The sequence below is a fragment of the Kogia breviceps genome, chromosome 2 (genome assembly GCF_026419965.1).
Source record: "Kogia breviceps isolate mKogBre1 chromosome 2, mKogBre1 haplotype 1, whole genome shotgun sequence".
NCBI lineage: Eukaryota > Metazoa > Chordata > Mammalia > Artiodactyla > Physeteridae > Kogia > Kogia breviceps.
Genome location: NC_081311.1, coordinates 199,139,416 through 199,152,901, shown reverse-complemented (window position 1 = coordinate 199,152,901; position 13,486 = coordinate 199,139,416). Strand labels below are relative to the sequence as shown.

The 13,486-nt window shown below is 48.1% G+C and overlaps 1 protein-coding gene across 7 annotated transcripts in view; it reads right to left on the bottom strand.

Annotated features, from left to right (window-relative positions):
• UBE2F (ubiquitin conjugating enzyme E2 F (putative)) overlaps window positions 1-13,486 on the bottom strand; it is a 55,843-nt gene that overhangs the window by 16,526 nt on the left and 25,831 nt on the right. For all 7 annotated transcript variants that reach the window (XM_059051274.2, XM_067027266.1, XM_067027269.1 and 4 more), the window contains one exon: window positions 6,348-6,415. In XM_059051274.2, the coding sequence (XP_058907257.1) occupies window positions 6,348-6,415 (68 nt within the window). The remainder of the gene's footprint in view (window positions 1-6,347; window positions 6,416-13,486) is intronic.

The following is a 13,486-nucleotide window of genomic DNA, read 5'->3' as shown; positions in this document are numbered from 1 at the left end:
CCACTTCCACTACAAACCTGCTTAATCAACGCTGTCTTCATTCGCATCCATATGAAATATTTCCCCAGGATGAAGGCCAGGAAGGGGAGGGGCTGGCCAGAGAGCAGGCTGCAGATTCAGCGCCAAGTGCCCTTGCCTCCAGAAAGGCCGCGAGCCCACCCCACCTGCAGCGGGTGCGCCTCTTCCCCAGGCCCAGTTCCACTGCGAGGGGGCCTTGCTCTGAGGAGCTTGACAGTCGTCTCACAGAATCTCACCAGACAGGTCATCTCACAGATAAGAAATCTTCGTCATCAAATTTTTATGTTTGATACCAATCTAGAAAATATTTCACCATCCAGATCTCCTCCTGTACTATTTCTAGTACTCTAATAGTTTCAGCTTATTTGTATAAAACAAACACATTTTTCAGTACCCTCATAAGTTTTCTTCCTGATTTCAAAACACCATGACATCAGAATGTCAAATGTCATGTCACCTAGACTCCCCCAAAAGATTAATCCAAGCATGCAGATGTAGGCATCTGAGGATTACAGAATTTAGGTTCAGAGTGAGTTGGAATCAACGGAATGTGCTAATTTGCTTTCCTGCAAGTAAACAGGAATGCACTTGACAACGGAGGGAATGCTAGCACAGCCTGCACTCTCAGCAAGGCCTTCCGGCTGAAGAGGGAAGGTCAGCGTCACCAGCGCTGTACATGCTGGTAAGTCTCTCTAATGAACACACTGAACACAGGTAATCTGCTGGGTAGACCGCATCACCGACTCAGGACCTGAAGGGACTGAAGGCTCACCCCCTCCCTCCTCTGAGGCCCCAACACACAGTCGCCCGGCCTAGTACTCACTGCAGCTCCAAGGGTCCGACTGCACTTGCCCCTCTCCTCCTTGTCCCTTCACGCTGTCCACAGTTAGATGCTGGTGCAGCCACCTCCCTGGCCAATGGCCCTTGTAACAGCGGGGTCCCCCACAGAGAGAGCAAACCTCTGCACCAGAACTGTGGTCCTGGATTCTGACAACACTTTCTAAACTGAACCATTCTTGTAGACCCTTACCACCCCCAAAGCAAGACCAAGAAATACAAGCTCCACCTCCTACCTCAGTGGTGGCATGCCTAGCCAGCCCATCACACAGCTAAGGGTTTAGTATATGAGAAAGACTGCAGTGCAAATCAACTGGGATACAGGGATTCTTCAGTGGACAACTGGCTAACCATTCGGAAAAGTACAGTCAGATACTCACTTAGAGCTTTATTCCACATAAACGACACAGAACTCTAAAAGGACTAGAAAAAAACATGGATGAGTTATCTTGGGGTCTGAAGGCCCGTTTTTTGTTGGTTTTTTTTTTTTGCGGTACGTGGGCCTCTTACTGTTGTGGCCTCGCCCGTTGCGGAGCACAGGCTCCGGATGTGCAGGCTCAGCGGCCATGGCTCACGGGCCCAGCCGCTCTGTGGCATGTGGGATCTTCCCGGACCGGGGCATGAACCAGTGTCCCCTGCATCGGCAGGCGGACTCTCAACCACTGTGCCACCAGGGAAGCCCAACACAAACTTTTATAGAACAACAAAAAAAATGAAAAACAGGAAAATGTTTACAGCACAGCTAAGTAAGCTAAGAAAAAAGTTTCATATAATTTCTATATAAGAACTCTTATAATAAAAAAAAACCTCAACAGAAAAAAAGGGCTAAGCACGTAACAACAGCTCATGAAAGACATAAAGAGCTAATAAGTAGGAAAAAAATTTGGCATCCTACTTATTTAAGAAATGAAAATTCAAATGACATTTAGATAGCATTTATTTCCTCCCAAAATAGCAAAAAGAAAAAAAATAATGAAAATATGCCATGCTGGTTAAGGGTTTAGGAAAAAGGAAATTTTCAAACACTGATGGTGGGGATGGCAACTGGAAAAACTCTCTGGAGGGTAACTGGATAGTACTGATAAAAAGCCTTAAAATTAGCATCAGTTACTCAGTACCTATAATTCCACTTCTAAGAATTTATCCAAAGACAGCAGCAGGCATGCACAAGCTGTTGTCTAGGACATGTATCACAGCACTGCTTATTCCAGGGGTCAGTAAACTACAGCCCACGGACCAAATAAGGCCAGGCCTGTTTTCACGTGGTCTATGATCTAGGCATGGCCTTCACAGTTTTAAAAGGTTGTTTTTAAAAAAGAATATATGACAGAGACCATATATGGTCCACAAGGCCTAAAATATTTACTATTTTGCCCCTTACATAAAGTCTGGTTCATATAATCAAAATATTAGTCAGCCAGTGATCAACTATAAAGGATTGGTTTAAAACCATGATACATCATACGATTAAGTGTTCTTACTAATGATGATGTAATTATGTATTAATTGACATGAGAACATAAGTTCTCACAATATGATGACATACTGTCCTGCACTATAATGTTAAATAAACCCCAAGTTACCAAGCTATGTGTAGTGTGATCTCACTCGTACGTATGATTATATATTGCGCATAACATACATCAGAAAGTTAATGGTGATCATCTCTGGATGGAGAGATAACAGGTGATTAATATTCTATTTTTGCATAGTGGTATTTTCTCAATTTTCCACAGAGTATAATAAATTACATAAAAAGAAGAGGGGTGACTGGGTATTCAAGTGTTACTCGTGGTACCTCCAGTTCTCCTCCTTCTGGAAACGCAGCAGGGCAGCCCTTCCTGACCCCTTTCAGGGCTGGTCACCGTCACATTACTCGATTTGGTTGCATCACATAACCTCACTTCCAGGGGGAGAGAAAAGCCGCATTCCTTTCTCCTGCTTCAGCACACGGTTTCCTCCGACCACTCACAGCAAAATGCCATGGGAGCATCGTGAGGCCTGGGACTGTGTCACATCACAGCCAAGCTGCCATCTGCACTCAGGCCTCCTCCTTCTCTGGGTATCCCCATCACCTTGGTTTGTCACTGTTTCTGTGTCTGTGTCCAGAGACTGAGCTTCTTCAAAGGCCGCTCGACTCTCACCTCCAGCCTACAGTGTCTGACACAGAACCCAGCGCATTTCAGGAGCTCATTAAACGTCAGTCAATCATTGCAGCCTATTTCTAGGACTGAGAGAGATTACGAGGCAGCTGGAGACTGTGAGATAAAGTTCAGGGAAAAAAGGACAAAGATCCAGAGGAAATATCTGCCTTTTAGCTGCTGGGGCACAGGGGTGTGAGGGGTGAGGGGGATACCAAATAGGTGTATTCTTTCTTTTCTAAAAAAGTTGATTCTAAAATAATGATCTACTTTACTGCTTAAAAGGTTTTCATTCACAACCTTAATAACTGACCTTAATTACAGGAACTATAAGTGTTAGGGGTTTAAAAAAACTCTTTACGAAGTACAGAAATCATGTAAATTATGGCATTAGAGCAAATGAATCCTGAGAAAGTTCCACAAAGGCCTTTCAGGCTGACTTGCTAAAAGCTGGCTGTATCTCCTCATCCAAATGAAACATGAATTCCTTTAAGTCTGCTCTCATAATCTCTACCCCATTTGCCTGTAACCTATGTATTTTCATAGGCCGGTTTAATTTGCAACACCATAAACCTGTTGGGGGGCAGAGGGCACGCCAAGCGCTGGACAGATGCGCACTGCATGCCTGGTGTGGCAGCCCCCGCCCAGCACTGGAAATGCAGTGAGATTAAGACACCTCCAGACTCTTCCTTCAGGGAGCAGATGGTCTAGTGAAGAAAGACGCTAAGGAAAATTCTGTAGATAAAGCTTAACCACAGAAAAGGTGAACATAGCTACCTCTGTATCAGTGAAGCACTTCACCTCACACTCCCTGGGGGCAGGGCTGCCCTGTGCGCCCTGCGTGAGCTTGTGACCCTCACCGGCCCGCCGGTAAGGCAGCTGCGCCACCTCTGCCTGGATGAGAGGCAGAGAGGCCCTCACGGCAGCAGGGTGGCGTCCGGATACAGCCCCGAGGGCCTAGCCTCTCAGTGCTTCCTGGCTGGAGAACATGGGTCTCCTTCCTGATGAAACAGGACTAGCCCATTATTTAGAAATTTTCCAAAGGAGACAGAAACTAAAACATAAAAATGTAAGGTCTTTATACGCCACCAATTAATAAAGGAAAAGTGTCTTTGAGGCTCAGTGGCTTTCTATCCTCTGTTTATTTCATTTCCTACTTCTCTGCTTCTTCAGCGGGGCAGTCTGACCAACACTTTCTCTCTACAACGTGGCCACCAGGTGCGGCGGGAAGGGCACACACATCAGGAAGCCGCGCAGCTCCGGACAAGGATCCGCTTTGGCAGTTGAGCCACCTAGACCGGCAAAGCCAACAAGTTCTTCACTTCACCCTTCTGAGCCCTAACTTCCTGATGGGTAAAGATACGAACATTAACGTCACCGAGAGAACTACTGGCGAGTGACGTAAGGTAAAGCTGAGTGGGGGCACCTGACACGCAGAAGCCCTCAACAAAGCTCTGTTCCTTCCTCGACGCTTCTGAGGCTTTGCTTTCTCCTCACACTGGGAAAAAGACACTCTGCCACTGAATGGTGCCGCTGCACCCGAACTACGGTTCTCAGCCCCGCCAAATTCACTGCTTTTCTGAAGACTGTCACAAAACTCACCGCCCTTTAATTTCAGCATTCTTTAGCTGAGTAACCCACAGATATGGCATATGTCCAGAAGGTTAGAGAGCCTAGAGTTTTAAGTACCACATGTCGGGTTGTTTCCAGAAACCATCAAAACAGCCCCAAATTCTTAATATGTGCACTTAAACCAAGTTGTCAAACTGCTCTCACCTGAGGGAGAGCAGTGCTCTGTCAGGCCAGGCTCCCCTGCTGGTGATCAGGGAAAGAGGGGAAGTCTCAGCGGGTGGCTGGCTGCCTGGATTGACAAAGACCTGAAATGCATATTTTCCTGTCTTCACTCAAAAATTAAATTTATTTTTTGTTTTTCTTGGATTGCTAACTCTTCCATCCTCATAAATTACGTTTCCAAAAGAACTTTTAATACAGTAGCCCAGTAAAGATCAATTTCCAGAGATAAAAGTTTGGCTTTAAACAAACAAGTGTTACAGCCGCTGAACTAGACCTGGGCGGCGGAGATGGGCCGAGGTCGCGGGGAGCAGGTGATTCCCACTGTCAGAAACGAGGGAGCAGTTACTGCAGGGAAAGCAACGGGGCGCACGCTGTGCCCGATTCCCACAGCCTCAGGTTAACAGGAGACTGAACTTGACCATCAGATTTTTCTTTCCTAGTGGACAGGCCAGAGAAGGCTGAGGAACATAAGGGCGGAACAGATGTATATAACATGGGCAGAGCTGGCCACGTGCCAACCTCGGCAGCTCAGGGATGGAGAGGGCCCGCGTACCACACCCGCTCCAGCGCCCGACTCAGGGGTGTGCGGTGCTGTTCCGAACCTTCAATGATTTCTCACAGCCACAGTGAAAATTTCCCCAAACCCCCAGATCTGAGTTTTCTCACCTCTCCACCATTCCCCAACCCTGACTCTTCATTCAAGTAGACCTGGTCAACTTGACCTGCACACAGGTTGCCAGCTCTCATTTCCATACCCGCTGACACAGCTGCAGAGACGTCCTCGTCACCTAGAACACCCGCCCCAGTTGTGCGTGAGCCAACCCTCGGCAGGACGACTCCAATTCTAGCTCTCCTCAGAAGCTTAACTGGCCCCAACCACTTTCCAAAAGTGACCCTCTCTCTTCCTTCTCTGAATTCCTCTAAAGCATTTTCCTATTATTAACCAATATCACTGTCTGCTACTTACCACTTTTCTCATTTTATGATAACTTTCTACACTTTCTCTCACCTTCCTAATGGGTCAGCACGTTCCTTAAAAGCCAAGACAGATGTGACAGCACGTGGCACGGTTATGACTGGGAGGGTCCTGGAGGGATCAACGTGTAGCCAGGGGTGTAAAACACGCATAATTTGAAACTCCAGGCCATTATTCTTTTCCAAAATTCTAAAACGCACATTTTATACACTTCTGGAACTTTGGTGTTATACCATAAACAAAACTATAGTTTTAAATAAAATGCTCTTTTCTCCAGTGCCAGAATCTAACAAGATTTGCATGAAATACCCAAGCGGCCCCCTGTAAAGGTGCCAGCCTCGGGGCGGTAATTCACACACTGGCACACAGTACTCGCAGACACTTGTTGAGAAAAGGACCCTCTCCACTGAAACTCTCAATACTGCTGACGAGGGGCATTAACCACGCAAGTATCAGCCGCTTCATGCTCAGTCCCAGACCGAGGGGGCTGCACTTGGACACAATGCGGGGGCACCGCTGGGCCCTGTGACGGCCACCCGCCACAAGAAGGGGGAACAACGGCTCAAGCGCGGGCTACTCACCACCATGTTGTACGCATCAGGAACTTCAGTTTCAAACTGAAATTTTCCACCCTGGTAGTAACCCTCATCTATCAAAAAACACAAAACAAAACAAAAAAATCCTTTAAATTAAAAAAAAAAAAAGGAAACAAAAGGCAAACACTATGTTAGCATATGGCAAATACAGAGAATTAAGTGTTGAAAAAGAGGACTGCAGGGCTCCTTTGTTACTTCACCAGCCTCGCCCTTGACCTGATGGTTACAAGTCAGCCCACAGTCACTGCTGCCTGCAGTGCTCTCCTCCTCACTGGCCGCACGCCCTCGGGAAAGGGGAGGCCTCCCCTGGGAGACTGGCCCCCTCCCTCCGCTCAGCCCCTCAATCCCGGCCCGCAGCACCCAGTGCCTCCCCTCAAGCACAGCTCATGACAGGTAACCACCTTGCTTCAGCGCTTGGTCACCTGTTTGCCGCCGGTCTCCCCATGAGAAGTCAGTTCCACCGGGGAGGCAGGCTTGTGTCGACTGCTTTTTTCCTGGTGCCTGGCACGTGGCTTCCAGTCACTCGGTAAACACTGACTGGGCATGGACCCTCTGCCAGGCCCTGCTCCGGACCCTGGCCGGGGACACAGCAGTGAACCAGACAGACAGACAAAATCACCATCTCAGCGACTGTGCCCGGTCAGCAGTCGTGGGCTGGCTGGCCGAGGGCTTGGTACAGCCTTCGGAACAGAGCAGGCCCTCTGGAAAGGGGCTGGAGGGTACGCAGACGAATGCCCAGGGTCAGAGCGGCACCGCCGTGGCCCCCCCGCCGCCCCAGGTCTGCAGACCCCACAGCTCAGTCCCAACTCCCTCGCTGCGCAGCCCACCTCTCTGCCTCTCCTGGAGTCCGCCGGCCGTGGGCTCGGCTGAGCTGCGAGCGCTGCTGGCGTGGCTGCCAACAGAGGGCGCCCCAGCACGAATGCCCCCCACAGGAGTTAAATTACTCTGAACTTCACAAATTTGATAAAATTACCACCGTCTTTAAAACGAATGTTCAACTTCCTCTAAAATATTATCATCGTGAACAAATCAGCAAGATTACATTTTATCACTTCCCTCAGCTTTTTATATAAAACGAACATTTAATAGGAAGTTGTTGGTCTCAAACCAGCCACCACTAAAAGACCATTTTTCTTCTTTAAGGGCGTTGAGACTGTGTCAACATTTATGTCTGTCCCGCAGTTAGAACTCGCCTTATCTGGCTGGGTTCCACGGGGAGCCCTCTGTGCCCTGGAGCCTACCCCCTCCTTCCTGCCAGGAACCATACGCCAGTGTCTTGCAGCCAGGGCAGGGTACTGCGGGGAGGACACGCTGTCCACGGCGTGTGTGGGCACTGACAGCTTTAAGAGAATCCACTTCTAGATGGCCAGAGCCCGTGAGTGCCCTACCATGAAACGAATCTGCCCAACCGTACTTGTGGGGCCAAGGAGGCAAGGCAGCTGTCCCTCCCCACCTGGCCTCTCACTGTCTTCCTCCCACTTGTAAGCGAAGGCCTGCTGCTCGTCTAGCCTCTTCCTACGATGCACCGCACCGAGGCGTGATGCGCCGGGCACAGCGAAGCTCCTTGAATCGAGGCACCGCACAGGGGTGTGCCTTCCCCATCTCACACCCATTTCTGTAACGGGCAAAGCGTGGCACTAAAGCTAAGACGTCCCCGTTCAAGTTGGAATGTCTTGAAGTTAGACACACCACGGAGCCTGATGGCAGGGATGATAAGATCTCATTTAGTGACAATCCCAGGACTCCTGGAAAAGAATGCCTCGCCCACGGGAGAAGCAGCACAGAGGCTGCCAGGAAGCAAGAGGCCCGTGCCTTCCCCCGCGTGGTGCCAGCCCCACACCTCGCCTCTCCACTAGGCGTGAAACTCGGAAGTAAGGTAGCTGTTGGAGACGCATCTTAATTTAGAGGCTTCGCCAAAGAGGGAGTCTTGGCAGTTAGGACTGGTCCTGCCTATTGATGCACACGGCAGAGATTTCTGATACACTGAATGAGCTAAATCTGCAGCCACCGGTTTTTGTAAAGCCTAAGTTTTTAATATTATATTGGCAGGGGTATGATGAAATTAATATCACAATTTTCTCAATGCTTTCTGAATATTTCAGGTAACATGAGAGGCCGTCAAGTGAAGAATGACGGGTACAATTAGCAGTCTGGTTGGCAGGTCTTAGGAAAGTGGTTTTGGTGCGTACCTTGGAAAATGCGACACAAAGGGATTCTAATGACTGGGTTTTTGCAAAGCCATTTCCAACCAGGTGGTTCCCAACTCTTTGCTTTCAACAAAATAGAAGAATGAACCTAATCTAGTAATCAGCTGAAAGACCACAGTAAAATACCTTGTATGATTTTTGGCCCCTAACTTTGAAGTCCAGGGACACAATGACGTAGTGACAACAAACACCTTCCATGCCTGCCTACTTATTTATGTGAACAAGCAGTTCTCAGTGTCTACACCTACAAAGACAAAAGGAAGCATTAAAACTGATATTGACCCCTTCTTTCTGGCATTAAGTAACATCGTTCACAAGCACATCAACTAAATCAGAAAAACCGCTAAGAGTAGCCTCTCATTCTCAGATACATTTCCGATGAAATGCCATTTTGTTTAGTAACCATCATTATTTACCCAACAAATATTTGATGAACCCTACTATGTGTCAGGCACTGTTCTAGGCACCACCAGCAAGAGACCTTCCTGCCCTCATGAAGCTTATATTCTAGTGGGAAGAAACAAAGTAAGTAAGTTAATCATATAACAGAAAGTGAAAAAGAGCTGAGGGTCTAAGAGGTGGGAGGAGCTGCAATTTTAAATAGGGAGGTCTGAGAGTGAAGGCTTGAAAACGGAGGGTATCTGGGAGAAGAACACTCGAGGTACGGAAGCGTGGTGAGAGACCCGTGAGAGGGCCTGATGCATCCAGGGAACATGCAGAGGCCAGAAGGTGAGGCAGGGGCAGGGGACGCTGCAGCTGCAGAGGTAGCAGGCCTCCTCACAGGCCCTGTTGAGTGCGCCGGCTTTTATTCAGCAAGGCGGGGAGCCACAAGAGGGGCCTGAGCAGAGGAGGGGCGGGGCCACAGGAATGTCATGCTGGTTAGGAGCAGGGCAGCTGGAGTGGAGATACTGTGATGGTAGCAACGCCAGGATTTGCTGGCAGATCAGGGGTGGGGTGCGGAAGAAAGGAGTCGAAGCGCTGCGCTGTTTGACCCTGCAATGGAGAAAGGCAGAGCCATCACCTCGAAGATAAGAAGACTGCAAAGGGCACAGGTGCGCCAAATCCAATGTCGGATTTGAGATTAATTTGAGATTTCATGTCAACAGCCAAGTGGAGACACTGAATGGCAGCCGACAGATCTTTCTGGAAAGAGCTTTCTGGAGTGTAGGGGAGAGGTCAGGGCTGCATGAGAGGTTTGGGAGCTGTGTATAAGAGCATCCAGATTTCATGAGCTGGCGAGGTGCCCAAGGACCTGACTATGGAGGTCCACGCACAGTGCAAAGCCTTGAGGCATCCCCGACTTGGGTCAGGAGATGGGACAGGAGGGGCAGTGGCAGCAACAGAAGAAAACCGGGAGCCAGGAGCCAGGAGCCGGTACAAACAACAACTGTAACAATCGTTCAAAAGAAAATGCTCAACACCCAGGAGTCTCACAGTGATAGGAATGTCTTAAATAATTAACTATAAATATATAGTTACAAAACAGTATGACAGGGTGAAAAAATTCTTATAGGCAGAGGAATGTTTATATTAGGATAAAATTCTATGAGACAAGTTAAATAAAAATATATGAGTGCAAGGAGAAAAAGCAGCAACGAACATTTTCCAACCATTAAAGTGGAGCTTGTTCATATATATATGTATTTTTTTAATGCATGATGGTGGGTGTAGCCATGGTATTTAGATTCTACTGGAAACATTTTAAAGAGTAAAATAATACTTTCCCCTTTAAATGTAACTATTTACAGCACACTGGAAATTACACTCTACACAAATTTTAAACTTAAGGGCAGGAAAAACACAATCCCTGCCAAGATAACCTTGTAGATCGGGGGTTGGCAAACTCTCTCTGAAAAGGGCCAGGCGCTACGTACTTGGGGCTTTGGGCTACAGGTCTCTGTCATGTACTGTTTTGTTTTATTTTGTTTCATTTTTTATTTTTTTAAATAGCCCTTTAAAAATGTAGAAGCCATTCTCACTCAGCTCGAGGGCTGCACAACAACTGGCCCGGGGTGGGCTTTGGCTCACAGGCCTGGCTTGCCCACACTCAGGTGAAAATATAGCAAAACAAAACTGCGGCGCCAAGCTGAGTGACACTGAGCACCCGCGCAGCGGGCTCACGTAAGAGGGAAAGCCTTTGTGGGCTGAGCTAGTCAGGGGAGCCTGTGGGGCGGGCGTCAGCGAAGACCTGAAAACGAGCACCACCAGCAGCACAGCAACAAGCACGCTGACACGTGGAGCGTGGACCACGTGACGTCTCCGTAAGCTCTGCTCACGCGCCCAGTCCGCCACACTGTGGCTGCTTTAAAGGAGCCACTGGGGCACATGGACTGAGTACCAGCTGCTCCACAGCTGGCGGGCCGCTTCACATCAGGCGGTGTCACAGGGACCTGGGGATGCGCGGGGCAGGGGAAAGGAGGCGGGGCGGGGGGGGCGAGGGGAGCGGGGAGAGGAAGGCGGCTGGGGGCAGAGGAGGAGCCAGGCGGGCGGAGCTGCAGACAGACCCCGAGTCAGCTGTGAGAGAGGGGTGCTGTGATTTGGAGGCAACCGCGAAGATGAGGAAAGAAATGGAGAAGGCTGTTTAGATGTAGTAAACAGAATATCAAGAGCTAAAAAGCATAATATCCGAAACGAACACTTCACTGAATGAGCCTCAGAGTCAATCAAATGCTGCAGGGATTTCCCTGGTATCCCGTGGTTAGGACTTGGAGCTCTCACTGCCAAGGGTACAGGTTCAATCCCTGGTCAGGGAACTAAGATTCCACAAGCCGTGCAGTGTGGCCCAAAACAAAACAAACAAAACTCAGCAGAAATAGAAACGATCCACATAGAGAAAAGTGAACAAAACCCTGTGACCCCAATGGAGGTCTAGTTTATATGTACAGGGAATATATAGGTAAGATATATCTTTTTTAAAGTTTTACTTGGGGATATGCATACTTTTTAAATATTTACTTTATTTATTTATTATTTTTATTTATTTTTTGGCTGTGTCAGGTGTTAGTTGCGTGTGGGCTCTTTGTTGTGGCGCTCGGGCTTCTCTCTAGTTGTGGTGTGCGGGTTTTCTCTTCTCCAGCTGCGGTGCACATGCTCCAGAGCGTATGGGCTCTGTAGTTTGTGGCACACAGGCTCTCTAGTTGAAGCGCTTGAGCTCAGTAGTTATGGCATGGGGGCTTAGATGCCCCGCAGCATGTGGGATCTTAGTTCCCCAACCAGGAATCGAACCCGCTTCCCTGCATTGGAAGGCGAATTCTTTACCACTGGACCACCAGGTAAGTCCCTAGGTAAGAGATATTAACATTCGTATATCTAACTGGAGTCCCATAAAGGGGTTATAGATAAAATATTGAAAGGAATGTTGGTCAGTTATTTCTAAATTTGATGAAAACTGTAACTCAGATCCAAAACGGTCAATAAACCCCAAGTGAGATAAACAGAAAGAAAACCACATCAAAGCACATCATAATAAAACTGCTAAAAACTGTGACAAAGAGAGTACATTAAAAACAGCCAGAGATGGGGCTTCCCTGGTGGCGCAGTGGTTGAGAATCCGCCTGCTGATGCAGGGGACACGGGTTCGTGCCCCGGTCCGGGAAGATCCCACATACTGCGGAGCAGCTGGGCCCGTGAGCTGTGGCCGCTGGGCCTGCGCGTCCGGAGCCTGTGCTCCGCAACGGGAGAGGCCACAACAGTGAGAGGCCCGCGTACCACACACAAAAAAAAAAACAGCCAGAGAGGGCTTCCCTGGTGGCGCAGTGGTTGAGAGTCCGCCTGCCGATGCAGGGGACATGGGTTCGTGCCCCGGTCTAGGAAGATCCCACGTGCTGCTGAGCGGCTGGGCCCGTGAGCCGTGGCCGCTGAGCCTGTGCGTCCGGAGCCTGTGCTCCGCAACGGGAGAAGCCACAACAGTGAGGCCCGCGTATCGCAAAAAAACCCAAAAAAAACAAATTAACTCAAAATGGCTCACAGACCTAACTTTAAAACCTAAAGCTATAAAACTACTTAAAAAAAAAAAAGGAAATCTTTGCATTTCTTAGACAAAGATTTCTTAGGGCACAAAAAGCACTGTATTAGTTTTGTATTGGTTGCTGTAATAAATTACCACAAACGTAGCAGCTTAAACAATAAAAACTTACTATCTTTCGTAGGTCATTTGTCCAAAACGAATCTCACTGGGCTAACATAAGAGCTGGCAGGGCTGCATTTCTTTCTGGTGGCTCTAGGAAAAATCACTTTCCAGCTTTACACAGCCACCTGTATTTCTTGGCTCACAGCCCCTTCCCTCCACCTTCAAAGTCACTGATGGCCAATGGAAATAATAACACATGCAACAACATGGATGACTCTCAAAAGCACTGTGCTCAGTGAAAGCAGCCGTGGACAAAATGCTACGTACTGGTTGGGGCCATTTATATGACATTCTGGAAAAGGTAAAACAACAGGGCAGAAATCAGATCAATGACTGCCAGGGGCTGGGGGTAGGCAGAGGAAACTGACTACAAAGGGGCCCAACTTTTGAGCTGATGGAAACATTTTATGTGTATCTTGATTGCGTTGGTGTTTACACAACTGTACATGTCTGTCAAAATGTAGAGAACAGTACACCTAAGAACAGTGGCTCTACTGTCTGTAAATTATACCTCACTAAACATGATTTTTAAAAAAGATAAAGGTAAAGCCTGCTACAATAAAGGCACCATCAGGTGGTCCAAGTGCTGCCAATTTTTACAATGCCCAAAAGCTCAACATTTAAACAGCGTGTCATTTTTAAATATTTTATATACATTATACACGTTTTTACTGGTAACCATCAGAATATATATTTAACAATGGTAATGAATGGCTTCTAAAACAGGACGTCAGACATTTAATTTCACACCCACTCCTAGAAACCTGAGCATCCCAAGAGAGAATCTG